This window comes from Sarcophilus harrisii, chromosome 1 (genome assembly GCF_902635505.1).
Source record: "Sarcophilus harrisii chromosome 1, mSarHar1.11, whole genome shotgun sequence".
NCBI classification, from domain to species: Eukaryota; Metazoa; Chordata; class Mammalia; order Dasyuromorphia; family Dasyuridae; genus Sarcophilus; species Sarcophilus harrisii.
In genome coordinates this window covers 286,231,952-286,255,268 of record NC_045426.1, presented here as the reverse complement: position 1 = coordinate 286,255,268, position 23,317 = coordinate 286,231,952, and the positions used below count along the sequence as shown (strand labels likewise).

At 33.6% G+C, this 23,317-nt stretch overlaps 1 protein-coding gene across 8 annotated transcripts in view; it reads right to left on the bottom strand.

Annotated features, from left to right (window-relative positions):
* Window positions 1-23,317, bottom strand: part of ELAVL2 (ELAV like RNA binding protein 2) — a 92,441-nt gene that overhangs the window by 5,594 nt on the left and 63,530 nt on the right. For all 8 annotated transcript variants that reach the window (XM_012542707.2, XM_023497356.2, XM_003761398.2 and 5 more), the window contains 2 exons: window positions 6,763-6,916; window positions 1,782-2,007 (listed from right to left, as the gene is read on the bottom strand). In XM_012542707.2, the coding sequence (XP_012398161.1) occupies window positions 1,782-2,007; window positions 6,763-6,916 (380 nt within the window). The remainder of the gene's footprint in view (window positions 1-1,781; window positions 2,008-6,762; window positions 6,917-23,317) is intronic.

Here is a 23,317-nt window from a genome sequence, read left to right as displayed (position 1 = left end):
CTCAACACAATTGATCCCTTTGTTACCTGATCTTTTATTGTCCCTTTATACACCAGTTTAAGGTAAGGAAAATCAAGTCAAGCACAATTCTAACTTTGACAGGAATGACATTATGTGAGTCTATTTGTTCAGAACTGTAATCTGAATAGTTCTTAAGCTATAACTCTAAAGGTGTCACTTTTCTGAAGAAATAACTATTTTTTAAAAATTGGAGCTTAAAAAAGGAAATCCAAAAGTACTTCAAAATAATTATATTTATCTTCTTGCTAAACTTTTAAAATTCTTATTTGTTGGTTTCAAAAAGATACGGAAGGAATAATAAGAACACTTTCTCCCCTGCCCCATGAGGCTGCTGAAGAATAAAATCAGATATTTGGGAAGCACTTTGTAAAGCTTAAGGTGCCATATAAATGCTAACATCATTAAAGTGTGCATAAAAATATAAGGAGTCTCCTCCTTACCTCAATACCCAGCTCTGCTATGACCCAAGGGCCTTTCTCTACCCAGAGAGTTTTGAATAGAGATGATTTTTCTTGGAGAAAAGGTTCAAAATTCTTTCTATTATATCCCTTTACAATGTGAGGGATTCTTTCTTTTTAATCTTACAAGAATCATTCTTTAATTTAATGCTATGGAAAGAAATTCACTGTTCATAATCTGACTCCTAGCTATGATGCTAAAAAAATATATATTTTTTTCCTCTCCGCACAAAAGGAAAGGCTGAAGTACAGGAGAAAGGAAACACTCAGGCACCGTGTGAAAAGGCAGGTTTGGGGCCCATTCTATCCCTTCAAAAGAAAAGGACTGTTTGGAAGGGCTTCTCTGTAACAAATTAAAACTGAATGCTTTTATAAATACAAGTATTGATTCTATTCCTTTTCACAAAGCATTTATTTCCATTAAGTTTTAAAAGAAAAAATTAAGTCAAGTTCCACAAATAGCTTAGAATGAACTATCATTAGTATTCACTATTATTTTTCCCTACTCATTTCTATTAGTCCTATATATGCATTTAAACTTAGTACTATATAATATTTCTGTATATCAGATATATAACCACCTAATCCACTCTAAAAAAAGAAAAGAAAATCAATATGCACTTGTAATCAATAAAGCTAGAGTGAGAATGGGTGGCATTATAATTAGCAATTCCTATATGGCCAAATGTATTTAACTTGCTTAGACAAATAGGAATTGCCTTACTCATGAAAATCATGAGGTTGTCTGCATTCTTTCAAAAAAGAGAATTGAGATATATATATATATGTTTAGACATAGAAACAACATGGCTTAAATGTCAATTTAGCATTGGGAAAAAAAATTTTGATTTTTATTTATTATTTTATTTTGGTAAATAATACCATCAAAATTGTCATTCTAATAAGGGCTTAAAAATGAAAGAAAAGAACTCAAAATCCTACTTGCAGCTATAGATATAATTATATTTGCATAGATAGATTAATAGACAAAGCAAAGAAGTTAACTTCAAAACAAAAAGGTACAAAAGTATTAAAATAAAATCAGAGATTAAGTATTTTATGGATTAAGAATGCCTTAGAACAAAGAGTGCTTTCCTTCTACCACATTATCTATAAGATGCACTGTTCCTAAGTTTGTTCTCTGTTTTCCCATGACACAACCTCTATACCTACTAAAGAAAATTTCATGGTAAATATGGAATTTGAGAGCCTGAGAGATTACATTATTCACTGGAAGAAATGGCCAGTAAGCCTTAAAGATCTTGGTGTCAATAGCTGGGCCCAAAATGAAATCAAACTTACCTAAAACGTTGAGCCTGCTGAGCTAGTGGTCCTGGATACCTTCTGTTAGGAGACTGGTACAGCTGAGAGAGGATGGCCTGATTGGTTTTTTGGCTTGGATTGTTAGCAAACTTGACAGTGATTGGCTCTGTGGCACTTGGAGGTTTCTGGCCATTTAGACCTTTGATAGCTTCTTCTGCCTCGATCCGCTTGTCAAATCGAATAAACCCTACACCTCTTGATACTCCTGTGTTGGATAGGAAGGGGAAATTAATGTATTTCCCCCTCCTCAAGGATACAAATGTTGTCCATTAAATCCTATTCACCTTTACATTTTCATATTAAAAGAAAATATATTCTAAATATTAATAATACCATTTCAGGTCAGGTTCACAGTTCTTCTAAAGTTGTTTGCTAAGAAGAAATTTGAGTATTAAAAAACTACCTACCTTTATTACCATACTATCATATTCACAAATTACTCTTATTGATGAGAACAATCATCAATAAGAAAAATCATGAAGCAGTAGGATCGAGTGAATACTGTTTTATTATTTATTACTTTTAAATATGTGGATCCAATATAATGGGCCAAAATAGCAATAACACTAGAAATCAAATAACTACCAGTAAATAATACTAAATTCTTAGAGAGTTTGAAAGTAGGTCTTCAAATAGTAACTAAGAAACTAAATTTTTGTCATTTAGTTGTCTATCACTCTGACTCTGTAATCCCATTTGGGGGTTTCTTGGCAAAAATATTGAATTGGCTTACCACTGATTTCTCTAGTTATTTTTACAGATGAGAAAACTGAAGCAAACAGGAGCATATAGCTAGCATGGAGCTATGGCCAGATTTGAACTTGTGAAGATGAGTCTTCCTGACTCTAGGCACCCCAACTCTATTCACTTAACTACCCCAAGAAACTAAATTAAAACTACAGAATTATTTTCCTTTTAAGCAAAATAAAATAAAATAAAGTTATGTTTAAAATATGCAAAAAGATACTTTGAGGGATGATTTTACATGAAGGTACAATTTAGTGAAAACGACTACTTTTAAAAAATGATCCACAAATCTAAATTTTAAAAATGTCTTCAAATAAACCATATAAAGATTTCTTTGGGTATATAATTAGTTAGAAAACCACATTGTAACTATTTATTTTTACTTATATTTGTTATATATAATATATTAATATATTCTATTCTGTTATGTTAGAATTATAATTAATATATTTATTATATTTTAATAGAATAAAATAAATGGGAAAATATTTGCCAAAATAAATAATACAGTATTATATATATTATAAATATTACATGGTTATATTATAGATATAATAATAAATTATAACCATATAAATATTATTTGCAATATTATATCATATAATAATATATTGCATTTATTTTGACAAATGTTTTCCAATTTATTTTAATCTGGTTCAGCCACACTCAGAAGTGTTATGGATCCCATGAAACCCACTTCTACTTTAGATAGGACAGATAAAAAGAACAAGATTAAAGAAAACAACATAAAATGAAGATAGGCATCATCTGGATAGAAATGCTATAAAAATAATAATAGCTAATAATCAAATTTTGTAGATGAAATTAAAATGAACTGCCTTTTTAAGGATATCTTTGCTATCTTCTTGAGCAATGCAATTGTAGTTTTTGTTTAAATGAAAGTGTAATTCAAATTAATTTAAGATTAAGGCAAGTCAAAATATTCTGGACAGAATTATTACTGCTTTAACTGTGAAAATAAAATGAAACACTTTACATTAAGAATAGAATGCCATAAGCTTAAATTCCCTTCTTTGCTTTAGCTAACATTAAGTGATGAAACAGTTCAAAAGCTACTGTGTCTTCTTTTTTGGGGATATTACTTGCTAATTACTTGCTTGCAGAAAGAAAAGGAACTTTTAACAGATGTCACCAACTTAATTCTCAAAGGTACAAATTTTGAATTTTTAAGTGGCTGTCATTTTTTTTTTCTTAGTGCCACCATGTATTTTATTTGGAACTTCTCTTTTTCCAAAGTAAGCATACACAATTCAGATATTTTCCCTAAATATGGACTATATCTATATACATTAAGTTCTCTGAGTGCTTAACATATCTTGCAATACGTCATTAACACTGTATGAAGTAATTATTAAAAAGGATTCTCAAACCACTCTAAAGAACTGAAGATACATATTAAATCTTACATCATAAAGTAAAGGAAGCTACATGGCAGAGGGAAAAAGAATGATTCATCAAGAGTTTAAATGTTTAATATTTCAATGGCTAGAAGTGTAGATTTCAACTACAAACTAACTCTCATCCTTGCAATGTGCTGTAAATATATCATACCATGAAAAATGCTTCCTATAATTTTGCATCTTGAGACATTACTGAATTTTTCCAGTAGGCTACTGCTGTCAATATCATTAAATCTGTAGACATGCAAGTTGTATTGTATTCAATTAACTGGCAAATGCCTTGTTGAAGTGAGCAGGTTTTGACATTTTGCGTTAATCTTCTTCTCTTATCCTAATTGTTTACTTATAAACTGCTGATAGAAATAAATTCATTGGATAAAGGAACAGTGAAGAGTTAAGAAGAAATGAGTTCTAGGCTGCACATGGGCAAATTACTTAGGTTCTCAGTACTCTCCCTAGTAATAAAAACTATAAACTATAAATTGGAATGCAAATCTTCATACGGTAGAAGGAATTTCCACAATAGGCGTTCACTAAACAAATGAAAAACAAAATTTTTGAAAACAAAAAATTAATGAGAGAGAGAAGGGGAGGAGGAGGAAGAGGAGGAAGACAAGGAGGAGGGGGAGGGTAGAAGGAAGGGAAGAGGGAAAAGCAGAGAGGGGAGGGAGAAAAGGAGGTGAAGAAGAAAAAGTAGAGGGAGAGAGGAGAAAGGGAAGGGGGAGGGAAAGATGTAAGACTACTATGGAATTACTCTACCAATTATCTAACTTACCAATTACTTCATTTAACTCCTTTACAAACAAAGAGAAATTATTTTTTCATATTTAATTCAGACATGGGTAATACTTTAAATTTATTATCCAGTTGGTATGAACTTCTTGTAACCTCTCTGGTGGTAATAAAGTTAAATTATTCTGTATGTGTGCATATATGTGTGTGCGTATATATACAGGGTGGGGAGGAAGAAAGGGGTAGCAAAAAGGGAGAGGAAGGCAGGGAGAAGGGAGAGAGATTTACGTGTCCTCTAGAAGCTAACATTCTAAGAATTTAAGTGATAAGAAAAAACACGAAGTGGTTCTCCTTTATAAACAAACTAATATCCCTAAAACTTTTTTGATCAATAAGCAAATATAACTCTTCATTGATAGAGGTCTCAAATATGCCAGTAGAAAATAAATTTTAGGCATGTCCTACATCAAGCTGGACAAGTTTCAAGACCCAGAGAAAGACTGTGGTTTTTATCATCCAAGTAGCATCAGCTGCTTTTTTTTTTTGGGGGGGGGGGAGAGGGGGAGAAAGACTACTATTTGTCAATCAGTTTACAAACATGGAGGAATTATAATTTATGTCAAATGAAAGGAATACTCATATTCAAGGTATCATGCATCATTTGAAGTACCGAAGTAAATCATTAGTTGCATAATAGAATACTGTTCATAAGACCTCAGAGTTAGTTGACAGAATTGGATATTTTTTTCTATATAAATATTGTAAATTATCTTAGGATTTCAATTAGGAAATTCTTTCCATATTAAGATTATAGCTAACTCATTCCTTCACCAAGGATAAATTATTAGAACTAAATAAAATGTACAAAATAATGATGCATTAACTCTTTTTTTAAAAGACTGTATAAAGATTTCAAGGATTATATTTACTATTTAACCTCATTAACAATAGACTATTTCTCACCATAACCATAAGTGAGATATTAACAGGAACAAAGAGGATTATGGTAGAAGTTAAAGGAACTAGGAAGAGAAAAATAAGACCTTGCTTTCACATGCATAACTATTAGACAATTTTTGTCTTCCCCAGTAAAGTGAAAACCCTATATTGCATAGGCTTTTCCCATCTAAGCCATTCACTATTCTTTCACCTAGAGTAAAGGAGAACAAACTTAAATTTACTATGTACTACAAAAAGTAGTTATTTAGAAGGCTATTGATAAGATTCCTATTAAGCAGATTGATGTTCATATGGACAAAAAGCACCTATGCCAATATTTTCTTCAAAGTCTGCTAATCTTGAATTTTCTTTCATAGGATCTTTGATTTTAAAATGTAAGGAAATTCAAGTTATCTAATCAAATCTCCTCATTTTACAGACAAGGAAAACAGAGAAGTGAATTTAAGATGATCGAAATAATTTTTTCTAGTTCAAAAAATAATTCGTGTCAAAAACGTCTCCCTTAAATTCTACCTCATTACTGAAAAATATATCCTATGACTGCCAATTCCCATTTTGTTAATAGTTACATTAAAGCAGACTAAATTCTACTTTTAATTATTGACCTTAGATATAACATAAGCTCACGCTGTGCAGCATGCAACTTGAAAAATAACCCCAACAACAATAATCAGTTTGGGTCCAGTGGAATCCTACCCTCAGAGAACCAACTGAATATCTCTGCATTAAATGTTGCTTCTTTCTTTTAAAGATAAAAAGAAGATTGTATATTAGTATTCTATAAGGAGCTATTTTCACACCGCAGCTTAGAAAGGAACATTATAGCAAAGATAAATTTATTACAAGCCATGAAACAAGATTCAAAACCTCCACCTTCAGGGTAGAAAGAATTCAAGCTAGCTCACTACACATCACAATCTATTTTTGTCCATGCATATTTATGAACAATTCCAGCAGAAAATTGCATTTTCTGACCCAAATATACTTTTGATATGTTCTGGAGGCAAGATCACTGCATTGGAAGGCAGAATATTTCATTATCTGCCAGACCAAGAGAGTGAAAGAAACTGTACAGAGCAGCTACTTGCCTAATTACTTACCAGTAACTTGATCAACTAGAATACGGGAAGTAATAATTCGTCCATATTGGGAAAAGAGCTGCTCCAATTCCTTCTGGGTCATTGTTTTCGGAAGTCCACTGACATATAAATTTGCATCCCTGATCGAAGCTGAACTTGGGCGAGCATAGGAAACCTTGAAAAGGCAAGGAAAATCAAAGTAGATAGGTATGCCATTCTCACCATCCTCTTAGTAAAAGGTGAAGATATTCAAGGAGTATTCTACTTGTGAGTACCTAAACTCATCTTTAATCTAGTGTTAATCCTGAATTCTCATTGATGATAAAAAAAAAAAAAAATGTGGGCAAGTCGGAACTACATGGCAAAGAGGATGGCAGTAGGAGAGGAGGGGAGAGCACGTGGAAGCATAGAATAGTCCAATAATACATATAGATTAGCCCTTCAGAAATTCAACCTCCAAAGTTATCCCCAAATATTCCTAGTTTCCCTTATGAGAATATATTATATTCATTATATATTAGTTCATTAACTTTTATTTTGTCAAGTGTTAAGTTTCATAATTATCCACATAACTCTTTTAATTTGTAGCCAAAAGCATTTTCAAGCTTCTCTGGTAATAAATAATTAATAAATGGAAAATTCTTATATTTAATCTGCATTTACACTGAACATACCTTTTCAGAACAACAGTAACAAAAAGCCTACCCCTCCTTCACCAGTGAATCAAAGGAAATTATTCCAAGTACTAAATTGTAATCAGTAAATTCTGCACAAATACACCATACAGCTTTTCTGTACTATGTGTGGGTATATCAGTCTTTGACTGGGGTTGGTTATTATCCTTCATTGTCAAAGAGGACTAAAATGTCATCACTATGTTAGAATCAAGTTATACTGTATCTGACTTTGGCTAATCAGACTATTACAAGTTCAGAATATTTTGTCACAGATCAGATACAAATAGCACCTATCAATATTTGGAGTGGATTCTCTAACTTTGCCCATCTCACATTTCTTCTGAGCTAATTCAATTCTGCTTTGCTCATAGAGCACCATACTTTCTCTGATGGCATACTATCCTGAGCAGTCCTATGCTATGTCTCCCATTTTATACAATCAATTCTAAAGTTCTTGAGAGATTCTGAGAGTATCCTTGTTTTGCTTTTTCTGACCACCTTGTAAATGCTTATCCAGTGTGAGTACTCCAAAAAATAGTCTTTTTGAAATTTGAACAATTTGGCCAGCCCACAGAGTTGTGCTCTCTGCAGTAGAGTTTGAATGTTTGGCAGTTTAGCTCAAGAAAGGATCTCATGTCTGATATCTTATCCTCCCAGGTGACTTTCAGAATCTCCCTAAAAAAATTCATAACTTCTGACTGGAAAATAACCACAAAATAAATTGTGGTTTATTAATAACAGTGCCAACCTTTTTTTCCCTTGTGTTTGTCTGTGCTCTATCCCTAAAGCAATACTTCCAACTCAATTTTTAAAAAATTTTTAATGTAAAGTACTGCTAAAGGCCTTTTATAAAGTCTAAATTATGTTCAGACGCTTGTCTAATATGTTTATTCAAACTTTCAAAGAATTCTAAGAGATTTGTCAGGCAAGATTTTCCCTTACAGAAATAATTTTCTGTAAGGAGAACCTTTATCCAACCTTTTCCACATGGTGATAAGTAGCCATAAATGGGATGCTATCTGTATCAGTGAAGAGTACTGTTGTAAGTATCGATTGACAATCATAGTGATGCAATATTAATAATAATCTATAAGCTTCTGGTTCACTTGAAATGAGGAAGAGGAGATAGAAAAATTCCTGAGATTCTCATAACCTCTCAAACTGTATATACTCATGGAAGGAATGAACAATATGACCTACAATCTTTTCAAAAATAACTCTAACTCCCACCCTTCCTGTGCCATGGAAAATCAAAAGGCAGAACCTTAGTCTGGTTGGAATGGCAGTACTTCAGCACTGTGATGTAATAGCACATCTCAACCCACAGGATGGGATCCTTGCCTGCTGTGGTAATATCAGGCCAGGATTGAGTAAGCAGACAATTTTTAGGGCACCTTTTTTAGGCCCTTCTCTTCACAATAGAGGTGAGAAGGCAATCCTTTAAAGGTTGCTCAGACACTCGGGGGCTACCAAATTCCACTGCTGCTTCCAGTGAAAATATGACCCTATCTATGGTCTGGGCTGCCTGTGTGCAGGGTTGTTGTGACTACAGCCACCAATGTATCCATAGTATTCAAGTAGCAAATAGATGGAAATGCAGGATATTAGGGTGTATGTGAATTTACCATTCCTAAACAAAGAGGACTGGTATCCATCTGGAGCCAATTCTGTCCCCCCAGAATTTCTCTGGGGCTGAGACTAAAGTCAGTGAAAAGTGGATTGCCCAATTTGGGAAGACAGCTTTGAGGCTCAGGTCTTGGTAAAATTGCTCAGGAGAAAAAAAAAATTAGTTAAATGTCTTGAGCAAAAGCAGATAAACCAGCAGGGCATATATCATTAACCAAATGGAAAATGGTAATACGAAGAATTTTCAGGAAACTGTTTGGAAGACGTATTATGAAAATATTATATCAGGCTAAGCAGAAAAGATTTAATATTGGCTCACCTTATGTCAAATGTCTGATTTGTCAGACTATAAAATTCTTTGAAGGGTATAAATTATATTTAATTCTTCTAATGTTTCCCCACAGTCTCAGGCAAGGTAGCTTTAAGTAGTAATGAAAAAAATTTGACATTTATATAATATTTTAATATTAAGTACTTTATGCTTACTGTTTTATTGTATTTTCAACAACTGTGCAAGTATTGCAGTTTTAAAAAATTAACAGATAATGAAACAAACTTATAGTTTGAAATGGTCAGTTAAGGAGCAAAGCTGGCATTTAAACCTAGGTTTCCTGATTATAAATACAGTTCTTTCTAATACACTAAGTTGCTTCAAGAAATATTTTCTGAATGATAAACCTGTTGTGATTCCCAATGATTAAGTGAGAGCATCTTTCAAGTTTCCTCACATGTATGTGCACATGAACATATATATACAGAGAATACCGCTAGGTTTTTTTTTTCTTTCTTTTTAAAAAAATAATAAAGGTTTCTATTGTGATTTCAACAGATGAATATTTAATGCCTAAAAATCAAGGTTATAAAATGTCAAAACTACTAAGCAAAGGCTCTAATTTGAGAAGCAAAGTCTGCAATTTAAATATTTAAAGATGATACAGGTATTACAACACTGAATACCCTGCTACTCCAGAGATACCAATTTAAAAATCAAGATTTCTTGGAATTTTCCACTTCTCTAACAAGATGCATAGTTTAAAAAAAAAAAAAAAAAAGCTGAGGGATTTCAAAGTTCCCTGTGATTTTGTTTGCTGATGTTTGGTTTTTGCTATGAATTTTTTTTAAAAAGGCAAACTGGGATAATATGGAAAATATGTTCTTGAAATACAAAGATCATAAACTTTTCCTTGCATCCCTAGGACTGGAATTTTAAAATCATTCGATCCCAGGTCAAGGAGGAACACTAGAAGACCAGAGCTTGTAGCTACAGTGGAATGGGGACTTCCAAACAGTTTCAGGGAAGAAAAGAATGCTTGAGGTCACTCACAGACCACAACCCAAGCCAGGAAAGTAGTTTCTTACATCAAACTAATTTGAAAGAACTGAAAACTTATAGATCCCTAAGAAATATCTCTGAAAACAATGGATAAAAGTACTGAAGTTTGGGACAGTGCACTCTAAACTCTAGAAGAAAACCCCATTTTAACAGAGTTAAAAATCAAGAAAAATGCTGGAGAAAAAGAGCAAACAACAGGGGAAAAAATTCTGACCATAGGAAGTTTTATTATGGTGACAAAAAGATCAAAAAACACATTCAAAAGATTAGAAAATCAAACCTCCCTTGTCCAAAGCCTCCAAGAAAAGTAAGAATTGGTCTCAGGCCATGGAAGAGCTGAGAAAGGATGTGAAAATCACATTAAGAAAGGTAGAGGAAAAACTGGGAACAGGAATGAGAGTCATACAAGAAAATCATGAAAAAAGAATCAATAGCTTAGTGAAGGAGACACAAAAAAATACTGAAGAATACCTTAAAAATCAGACTAGAGAGTAGGTAATGAGGAAACCAAATTATCACTCTTTGTAAATGAGATGATGGTATATTTAGAGAACCCTAAAGAATGAACTAAAAACCTATTAAAAGTAATACAACTTTAGTAAAGTTGCAGGGTACAAAATAAATCCACATAAATCATCAGTTTTCTTATACATCACTAACAAAATCCAGCAGCAAGAGATACAAAGAGAAATTCCATTTAAAATAACTGTCAAAAGGATAAAATATTTGGGAATCTATCTGCCAAGGGAGGGTCAGGAACTATATGAGCAAAACTACAAAACACTTTCCACACAAATAAAGTCAGATCTAAGCAAGGGGAAAAACATCAAGTGTTCTTAGATATGTTGAACAAATATAATAAAGATGACAATACTGCCTAATCTACTTATTTAGTGCTATAGCAATCAAACTCCCAAGAACTATTTTACTGACCTAGGAAAAAAATTCTTCTGGAAGAACAAAAGGTCAAGAATTTCAAAGGAATTAATGAAGAGAAAACCAAATAAAGGTGGCTAGCTGTACCAGATCTAAAACTCTATTATAAAGCAGTGGGAATCAAAACCATTTGATACTGGCTAAGAAATACACTAGTTGATCAGTGGAATAGGTTAGGTTCATAGAACAAAATAGTCAATGACTAGCAATCTTGTATTTGACAAACCCAAAGAAATACCCTAGCTTTTGGGATAAGAATTCATTATTTGACAAAAACTGCTGGGAAAATTGGAAACTAATTTGGCAGAAACTAGGCACTGTTCCACACCTAACACTAAGATAAGGTCAAAATGGCTTCATGATCTGGATGGAAGAATGATATAAACAAATTAAAAGAACACAGGATAGTTTACTTCTCAGATCTGTGGAGGAGGAAGGAATTTGTGACCAAAGAAGAACCAGAGATCATTACTGATCACAAAATAGATAATTATATAATCATATTAGATTAAAAAGTTTTTCTACAAAAAAACTAATGCAGACAAGATTAGAAGGGAAGCAATAAACTGAGAAAACATTTTTACATGCAAAGGTTCTGATAAAGGCCTCATTTCTAAAATATACAGAGAATTGACTCAAATTTATAATAGTTCAAGTCATTCTCCAATTGGTAAATGGTCAAAGGATATGAACAATTTTCAGATGAAGAAATTGAAACTATTTGTAGTCACATGAAAAGGTGCTCCAAATCATTATTGATCAGAGAAATGCAAATTAAGACAACTCTGAGATACCACTATACACCTCTCAGATTGGCCTAGATGACAGGACAAGATAATGATGAATGTTGGAGGGATGTGGGAAAACTGGGACACTGATACATTGTTGGTGGAATTGTGAATGCCTCCAACTATTCTGGAGAGCAATTTGGAACTATGCTCAAAGAGTTATCAAACTGTGTATACCCTTGGATCTAACAGTGATACTACTGGGCTTATATCCCAAAGAAATCTTAAAGGAGAGACCCACATAGGCCTCTTTGTAGTGGCAAGAAAATGGAAACTGAGTGGATGACCATCAATTGGAGAATGGCTGAATAAATTATAGTATTATGAAAGTTATGGAATATTACTGTTGTATAAGAAACGACCAGCAGAGTGATTTCAGAGAAGCTTGGAGAGACCTATATGAACTGATGCAAAGTGAAATGAACAGAACCAGGAGATCATTATACACAGCAACAACAAAACTGTAAGATGATCAATTCTGATGGACGTGGCTCTCTTCAACAATGAGATGATTCAAACCAGTTCCACTTACTCATTCAGTGATGAAGAGAGCCATCTACACCCAGAGAGAGAACCATAGGAACAGAGTGTGGATTATAACATAGCTTTCTCACTTTTTGCTGTTATTTGCTTGCATTTTGTTTCATTTCTTTTTTTTCCTTTTCAAGCTGATTTTTCTTGTGCAGCAAGATTACTGTATAAATATGTATACATATATTGGATTTAATATGTATTTTAACATATTTAACATGTATTGGACTATCACGTAGCTAGGGGAGGGGTTGGGGAGAAGGAGGGGAAAATTTGGAACAAAAGGTTTTGCAAGGGTCAATGTTGAAAAAATTACTCATGCATATGTGTTGTAAATAAAGGTTTAATTTAAAAAAAAAACAGACTAGACCAAATTAAAGTAAAGTAAGTTTTGAAAAAAATTAACACAAAGAATTCCTTAAAAAGCAGAATTTGCCAAATGGAAAGAGAGACATAAAATTTCACTGAAGAAAAAGCTCCCTAAAAAGAAAGAAGAGAAAGAAAATAGAATCAACAGGGTGGAGGGCAAAGACGATGGAGGGGAATACTGTTAGCAATCATAACTGTGAAAAAGTTTTTCAATCATATTTGTCTGATAACCTGTCTCATTTCTTAAACATATAGAGAACTGAATAAAATTTACAAAAATAAGAGCATTCCCCAACTGATAAATGATCAAAAGATATGAAGTTTTCAGCTACCTATTGTCACATTAAAAAATACACTTAATTCACCACTGAACAGAGAAATGCAAATTAAAAGTATATTTAGGTATTGTTTCATTATCTACTAGAATAGTTAACAGGACAGAAAAGGAAAACGACAAATGGTGGAGAGGATAAGGAGAAAAATAGAACTTGTACTCTACTGGAAAGAACTCAGGGTTACCTGTATCATGTGGAAATACCAATGTAGGATTTTGGAGGTGGTTAATTTATTATATTAGAAAACAAGTAAGCTCAACGGACAAAGAAAAAAAACAACTGAACACAAGTTTTATTAGTGGTCATAGAATATTTATCTTCCTTTACAATATGAAGATATTTCAAAAGCCAAGGAATTTCTTTCTCAACATAGACAAAAATAAAATAAACTTGTATTCACTTAATCCCTAAATTCAGGAGAAGGGTTAAAATAGTTCAAAAGAATATATAACATCAAGAGTACAAGGACTTTCTCAGAACTAAACAGTTTAGTATCATTTTGAGAAGTCTCAACAAAAAAACCAAATATCAAAAAACTCATGGTTTTTGATGGACTTTTGACTGTTGTAATACCTCACAAGAAATAGTTGTCAGAAAGTAAAATATGTCATGGAGCCATAAAAAAGTAGATTATTAATAGAGAATTGCAAACAGAGAAAAACAGTTAATACTTGTGATTTTTCAAGTCCATAATGCTTACAATTTCAAACTGTAGGGATTTTAGATTTGAAGGGAGACCATGCAGTCCAACCATATTTTGCTGATAAGCAAAGTACAGTTCAATGCCTTGTCTCAAGTCACACTAGAAGTTAAGGACCCAAACCAAGATTCAAACCAAAGGTCTCCTGATTCCGAATCTAGGATTCCTTCTAATACTACTTTGAGGTCTCCCATCAATAAAACCAAAAAAGGAGTGGTTTAATATCTTCTCCGAACAAAGCAACAGTAATTTCACAGTGCCTGTTCAATACTCTTCTATTAAATTCTGAACTCCTCAGAAAAATGGACCATATCAATCACCTTTGTATCCCCCATAGCATCTCACAAATATAAAAAGGCATTCGTATTTGCTGAATAAATTTACTCTGATTATATCCTGGAACAAAACGTGACTACTAAAAGATACACTTCAGCAAGATTATTAAAGATTAGATTTCTTTGCTTAAAGAATCCTATGTTATATCCTTTAAAATCTACAATAAAAGAAATCTATATACATTTTTTCTCCCTAAATTTGTTGGGTTGAAATTGAGGGAAAAATGGGTTCTAGATAGTGTTATTACTAGTTAGAAGTGGAAGTGATTTCTCTTCTTTGATCTTCAGCTTCCTCATCCATAAAATGGAAAAGCTAAATTATTTTCAAAGTCACTTTAAACTAACATTTATTTTCTTATGATCTAGTCAAATGTTAGGCCATTTTAATTTTGATAGAAATAACTCTTAGAAAGCAGTTACTGAAATAGTAACAGAAAAAGATCATAAGGAGAATTCATGCACAAATTCTAAGAACTAATTTATAATTTCAGTATCAATGCACTCACTTAAAATCATACTCAATCTAAAGAAACCATTCTTCAATGCTCTATATAATAGTGATTAGACTTAAAAACCAAATTCAATCAGTACTGATGATATTGAGATTATAACAAAAAATATTTTAAGACCTAAAATATTTAAAGTCTAATTTTCCCTCCCCTAAAGAAATAACCTATAAAACCAGTATTCTCTATTCACTGCCTCTACTCCTCAGCCCCCATTTACTCCTGAATTCCTAGCAATGTGGTCTTTTTCTCCATTATTCTACTCAAAGGACATTTTTAATGACTCTAATGAGCCTATGGTTGCCAAATCCACAGGTCTTTTCTCCATCTTCATTTTTATCTATTCATCTGCATTAAGACATTACTAACCACTCCATATTCTGTTTTGTTCTGGCATCTAATTACTCCTCCTTGATCTCATCACCTTTTCTAGTTCTTCCTCATTCTCTCTTCAATGAAGATATCTATCTTGGCTCTTTTTTTTTTTTCTTTTTGCATTAAGATTTCTTCCATTTCCATGCCTTCATTTATCATCTCTTTAACAATGAATCCCAACACTCTTACCTCTCAAATAAAATCAGATTTAAAATAAGAAGAGAGTGGAGAAGGAGGGGAGAGTTTGGGAGAGGGGGGAAAGAATAGGAGAGGAGAAGAGGGAGAGGAGAGTGGCCAGCAGAGGTAAATTAAAAACAAAAACAAAAACAAAACCCTAGGCATATTATGTTGAATTAAATGCTTAAATACTTTCTACCAGTTAACCACTTTTAAAAAATCCTTAGCCAGCATATTTCTTAAGAAAGCTAATCAAAGTATAGTAAATAGAAAGCTAGTCTCAAGAATAAGGAATGAATGAATGAGCATTTATTAAGCACTTTTTATGTGTAAAGCATTGTGCTAGGTCTTGAGGATACAAACAGAGAAAAGCAAGATAGTTTTTGCTCCCAAAGAATTTACATTCTAATAGGAGCAGACAATACAAAGAGAGATTTTAGCTGTCACTTAGATGGAAAAAAAAAATCCAGTGATCTTTGGGGTACAGATGCAAAGCAAATGGTAATACAACTTCTTCAATATCATTTGCATTGATAAAACAATATTCATTTTTTCTGTTGAGTCATTTTACCTTGTAGCTAAGGACATCAGTGTTAAATACTTTCTTTTCAGAATCTTTAAAAGAGATGGCTTCTAAGAAGTTAGTTGCCAGGTCACATCTCTTCAAAGATTTCTCTCCCTCAGTGATAGCAAAGGTCAGGATAGAAGCAAGGCCAGGGGTCTGGATGGAACATTGATATTAATTTCAGGAAGACTTCTTAACCAAGGCTATATTCTTCTAATGTTCTTCTCTTTATTAATTGTAAAAATCATAACTTAATAATGTTATTTCATTATCTTACTACATGGTAAGAGAAGCAGCCCAGCGTACTTGGCCTGCGTTTAGCAATGAGGATGACCTTCGACATATACTAAAACCAATGGAGAGTTCCTAGAATTTTCTACACAAGTGAACTCACGAGATCATGATCTAAACCACCACCACCACCATTATTCCTACTATTAATTCCAAGACTAATGAACCTTGGTAAATAGCCTTCAGTATAGGTTTCAAACTCAAGAATCTCTAGCCCCTTAGTCCCCAGAACTTCCCACAGCAAATTAAAAAGTAATTGGGAAATGTTTAACAAAACAAACAAAAATACTGCCACACGAATAAAATTAACTTAATTTTCTAAGTCATAATGTAATTTGTAGGGATTGTTTCTATTTGAGGTTGCTACCAAAATGTAAGAACTGACATTATTTGCTTAGGTCCTAGGTCTCTACCAAAATATTTAATCAAAATAGAAAACACACTCAATTCTCCTAAGAATGCAGAGCCAGCAGCTAGATGTTCATAGGAGATTTGGTGAGCAAACTAAGAGTGAAGACATTTTACCAACCATTTGAGGAAAAGACTAAGTTCTGTTTATCATTTTACCAGACTGAAAGAAGAGATTATCAGAGCAGAAGTTTTCAATCCAGAGTTAATGAATTTCTATTATATTTCTACATATATATATATATTTCTATTATACAGTTAACACTGATGTAGAGATGGATATAGATATGGAGACAGATATAGATCATTATATTTCAGCATTATATATTTTATTTTATGAATATTTTGTTTTTACAGATTCCCAGAGGGTTGTGACTCCTCCTTCCCCAAACAGGCTAAGAACCCCTGAGAGTTGGAATAGTTGATTTTATAAAGATTTCTTAACCAAGGCTATAGTCTTCTAATGTTCTTCTCTCTTTGCTAATTATGAAAACCATTAACTTAAACAGATATTTTTCTTTAACTATGGTTGACAGAACATCTTCATTTTGTTTCACAATTACTATAAAATATAAGTTGAACTGTTTGGGAGAAGATCTTTTTTTATTCAGCAGGTGAAGGAACTCTCTCCAAAGAGATGACAACATGTCTGACAGATATTTCTAAAATATAAACTTAGGTTGTTTTCTTCTTCTACAAAATCTTCCACAGCTTATTAAGACACTGTGAGAATATGTCCACATGACACGTGATGAAATCCTGATATTTAGAAAAAGGACAGGGACTTGGTTCTGGAGTTCAACAACCTATACTCAAATTCTGTCCTTATAATTTATGAGGGGAGAGGAGGATGCTGGAACTAGATGGCCTAGGATCTATTCCAGGTCTTTAATGGTTAAAGATGGTTGGAGGCAGCTAGGTAGAGATATACAACAGACAAGAGTCCAAAACCAGTCTCAAATACATTAAATGTGTGACCCTGAACAAGTCACTTAACTTTTCTGATTCAGGTCCCTTGTCCACAAAATAACAAAAATAACACCAACTGCCTCCCAGGACGACTGTGAAGATTAAAAAAAAAAAAAAAAATTACATCATTTGTAAAGTATTTGTCAAACCTTAAAGTACTATATAAATGCTAGCTATTAATACTGACATAACCTTAACCTTGGCCAGAGTGGCAGACGAGGGCCTAAAACATTCCTCATCCAGACACAGCTTTAACAAGGGAGACTTGAATTGGGGGAAAGTTAAATAAACAAAAAGCAGATTAGATGTCAGTAGATTTCTATTCACCTGCCAATTCTTCAGTAGGTAGTTGCATAGCATCAGAGGGAAAGAATGAGAATAGATATCCTCTTTGTAAAATAAGGGAATCAGATTAGCTCTAAAACTTTGAAACTTCTAACTTTCCCCTTTCCAACTTAAAGGTCCTATACCTTTATTTGTCTTATAGGCAGACCATCACACATCAGGCTGTAATGCTTTTGATAAGAATCTAATTAACTCTGGTAGAGTTCTAAAATATCAAAATTTCCAAATCAACACAACAAGATCCCAGAATCACTAAACACTTCCTTGAAAGTCAGAGGTGGGAATTTCTGTTTAGTTCTCAATCTATATCTTTGTTAAGTGTTTTGGAAATAAAGTAACTATACTGAGTCTGGGATAAAAATGGAGAATTTTATATATATATTCTTAATTATCAATCCAATTCTTACAATGATTTAAAATTATAGTAGCCTTGTCTCTGGCATGCCTGATAGTAGGTATATGAGGTATTTAATAATCCTGTCAAGAGCACTAAATGGTCTGGCACCATGCCCTTTCCCTCAATTTCTACTGATTGATAACATCAAAACAACACACTTGCTTTAATTAAAGGATTCCTTTTTGCTACTTGCTAGATCAATGTTCTTTAATGCCACAAGAACAAAGTACAAAAATGAGAGGCTGGGGAAAAATTCCCCCCACCTTCCTGACTTTCACTGCTGGATAAAAAGTTTCTACACAATAGATAGATATATATATCTCACTGTTCCCTATACACACTTGTTAATGGAAAGGATCACTATTATTACCTGCAAGCTAATAGAGATTTACTAATAATACAATTTTACAAATGTAAAAGTTGGACATGTACATTCAAAGCAATTTGCCTGAAATCACTTCATTGTTTTACCTATGAGACAAAAACTGCATTAAGGGAACACAAAGTTTGAATTAAGCCTGGGTATTTCTGGCTTTTTCAAAGAGTACTATGTGTATAGAAAAATCTTTTGTAAATTTATTTGGAGTATAGTAATCAAAAAGTTCTTACAATACACAATACATTCTTATTTATCTAGATGTCTGAAATAAACCATTAGATGTTGGGGAGGGGAAGTGTACATTTGTTATACATTTGTAACAACTACAAATTTAAAATACAATCACAGATTTTGTTTAAAACAAAATGAAGGGAATGAATTTAAATCTTCTGAAATATATTTAATATTTATAAAGAGGTAAGGAGGGTAAAGGAAATGATCAAGACTCTACTATGTAACAGATACTGTGTGAAGTGCTTTACAAATATCTCATTTCTTGAGGGATCCAAGTACTTTCTCAACCAAATATGTGTAAAATAATTTGAGTATTCAGAATTTAATTTTAATATAGTTCTTTGAATTTCAACTTAAAACATCGAACTTCTACTGTTCTTAGGTAGTGGGTAAAAATAGAAGACTTCTACCAGCTTAGGCCTCTGCCACAGAATTTTTATATATATAATATATAATATATATATATATATATATATATATATATATATATATATATAAAATTTATGTGTGGTTTTTGTACAAATTCTTTCTAATCTCTGGGTTTCAAAAACCTCATAGTCCGTAATTTGTACCTCCTCTACAACTTAAGAGAATCAAATGATGAGGTCTAGATATGGGGGTACCTAAATGAAATTAGGGTTTAATTGAGGTCTAGTAGCAGGTTTGGGGTACAGAGAGTCAAATAGAGCTCTTCTATAACCCCAATGCATTCGGCACAAGGATACAGAGTTAATAAGGTCTAGAAGCAGCACGAGTCCCCAATAAAAGAATTTATAGCCCAAAAAGATAGATTGATAAAAGAGGTTTATTATGGGGTTTGGAAGTAAGGTTAAAGTATAGTTAAGTAAACAGGTGAAGGTAAAGATGAGAAGGGCACCGGAAATAGGGTTCCAGTGGACAGAGGGTCTTGCCATACCAGATAAGGCTGGCATGTTTGGAACCTCTGCAAAGAGAGGGTCCCAGCTTGGCTCTTTTATAATGAGAGATTTAGCTAGAGGGGCCTGTGGGTGGAGTCCCAAGTTGGCTCAGATCTGGGTGGGGCTGGGACAGGCCCAGATCGTCTATTGGAATTCAAAGGGACCAGGATTTGTGAATCAAAAGGTCCTGGATTGATCAACTAGGAGGAGTTGGGAACAGAAAAAAAAGGAATAATCAATCTTAAAGGGACCACACCCGCATCATCAGATGTCTCAAATATTGAGAAGTTGAGAAACTTGTCTAAGATCACAGAGCCAACATAAACCAGTCAGTACTTGTTCATCCATCTTCTGACTCTGAAGTTACTTTATTCTCTATACTATGCTGCTGCTGCCATTTACCTCATGGCATCCTCCTACATACATACATATGTGCTTGAATAAGTATATACATAGATATATGACAATTTTTAGTTAAGCTAGCCTTTCTTTTTATGCATTTAGAAGTGTTAAAGAAGGTAACAGACTCAGAAGAAAGTGATTTTGAACCCCAGTTCCTACCTACAAATTTAATATGGCTTTTCCCAACACACCATCTTAAATAGACACTTTTAAGAGCCATTCAGATCTGGCTAACCATCCCATACCCTTAAAAATGTACAATATCCATGCAAAAAGGAAATTTACCACAATAGTCTTAATAAGACTAGAAACAAGTACTCTAGAAATGCTCCTTTCTTTGTTGCTTTGATTAGATTGTGAACTGCTTTTAAGAAACTCTCATTTTCTATTTGCATCCTCCTAGGGCTAAGCACTGTGCTTGATACACAGAAAAACTTAAATGCTTTTTCATTTATTCATTGATGGCAAGGAGAGGCACTGTGGAATAATATAATGAGCACTGAGTCTAAAATCAAAGACCAAAAGTTCAAATCTCAGATATGCTAATTAGTAGCTGTTTGACCTTAAGGATGTCACACACTAGTCCTCAGTTTTTTTATAAAATAAGGGGGAGAGTGGTTTGAGGCAGACTATAAAACCTTAAGTTCCCTTCTAACCCTACATTCTATTACTATCATTTTTCATCTTGTATCTACAACACAGATCACTGCACACAAATAATAACCCAAAGAACTTGTGCTTCAATCAGTATAAGGAATCTCAGGTGATATCTCCTGATGTAGAAAAATTATGTACTAGGGAGGGAGATACTGTGGGGGATGGGGGGGGGGAGGAGGGGAGGAGGTGTTAAGAGACTTGTGCAGGGTTATTATTTAACTACTAAATGTCCAAGGAAGCCCAAAATGAGCAGAGGCTATCCATAAGACATGCTTATCCTTATTTACCTAGTAGGCATTTAATAGCTGATTGCTACATTTAATTTCCTGTTATTGTGGATGAATGTCAACTTCACAGATAACAAAAGACATTTTTCTTTTCTATCTCATTTGTCCTTCTACTTGTTACTTTCAATAGTCTTCCTTCTCTTTTCTTCTTTTACTTTACTGTTACAATCCCTCCCCCTTTTGGGGAAGCATTATTGTTCTTAAATGCAAAACTAATTAATTCTGCTAAATAGTTTTCAAAACCCTGGATTGGGAGGGGAAAAAAATCTTAACCTCTGAATATTTCCAAATAGTAATGCAAATTTATTGCACCCTCAAATTTGAATTTATAACTTTTTCAACAAATTTTTGTATCTTCTTAGATTCTGGCGTGTGTGTGTGTGTATCCCTCTGTCCGTCCTACAGTCAAGAGTTAAAAAGCCTTCAAGGGAAAAGAGTTTTTCTTGTAATATTCTTAGAATATAAGTTCTGGAGGAAATTGTACTACATTGTGTTTTTCCCCCCTCCAAATGACTCCAGAGAGATTTTACACCTGCAGTTTTCTACATTTGAAATTTAATTTACAAAAGATGTAGAAAGACCAATAACTATTTACTGCCTTCAGAAGGCCTGTTAGAATGAATTAGAACTAGAAGAGCCCAGGGAAACTCCAATTAGAATGTTAATTTCCCAATTAGTTCATTAGTACAACAAAATAGACTTCCTCTCAAAGAACAGAGGTGGAAGCGGCCTTAGATCCTCCAAGACAACCCTCCTCATCTTAGAGAAGAGGCTGGGCCTTGCCCAAAGTCACACCAATACCAAGGCACAAGCTGTGATTTGAAGTGAGACCCTTTTTGACTCCAGCTATTCAGCTACATAATCATTCAGCTATATTACAATGAATTTATCAGATGATCTAATTATGATGAAAATAAGCAGGAACAGCTCAGCCCTGAGGAAGTGAGGTACAAGAGATAAAGGAGCAGGAAAAGGAGAGCTATTAGAACTAAGATCTTGTTTCCTCCAAGGCTGGAGATTCTCAGTTAAAAGAAGTGGAAACATCTATTTCTTTTAATTAAAAGAGCAACATACATATACTACTTAAAAGCTCTTTATGACACAGGCCCACTTTGTTGGAGATGGGAATCATTTTTGGAGGAGAAGACTAGAGAGAAAATGAGGCAGGAGATATTGACAAACAAGGCAAGAGGCAGAGACACAGAAAGACAGCACACACACAGACAAATACAGGGAGAGAATCTTTAAGAGAAATGGCTGGTTCAAGAATAATCACAAACTTGGGACAGAAGCATGATATTGTGTTATGCCACGGTTCTTAGTTTCCCTAATTGTTCTGCCTCAGTTTATAATTGTTCTGCTCAATCCTGCAAAACCACCCCTCCCTCTTAATCAGAATATTTGATAAGGATAAAAGATCATCAGAATGCCTCTTGCCATCCCAAGCTACCAGAATATCAGATATGCCTCTCCCCTCTCTAGGTGCCTCCCCCCATTATGTCATCCCCTCTCCAATGGCTCACCCCACCCTGTCAGAGTCCTGTTCTTGCTCTCAACACCCTGACTCCGCCCCTGCCTCAGTCTACCCCTCTGTGTCTGAGCCAAGTGTATATCTGGCTTTGAGAACTCACATTGTTTGCTGGATTTTTGGATATGATAGTCTCATTTAACCCTGGGACTAAACATGGATCCATTTGATCCCAATAAATATCTCCCTTTTAAATAAATTATTAAATACTTTCTAATTTCTATCTTGCCTCAATTTCTCTGGCATTACAATTACAGTAATGAAAGAATTCAAGGTACCAGATAGCTAAGAACAGGTGAATCTTGATTGGCTTAATTTATTATTTCATTCTTTAAAATGAAAGGTATCAAAAAAGAAACAAATATTCTCTAAACTATCAGCAAAAAGAGAAATCTGTGGTCTTTTCTAAGAAGTGAATATTCCTTTTTGGAGCCTGGGATAGCAGAGAGGAATGCTTGACATAGTCTCACATGCAGCCTAGATTTTGGAAAAGCAGGATTCAGTGAGTT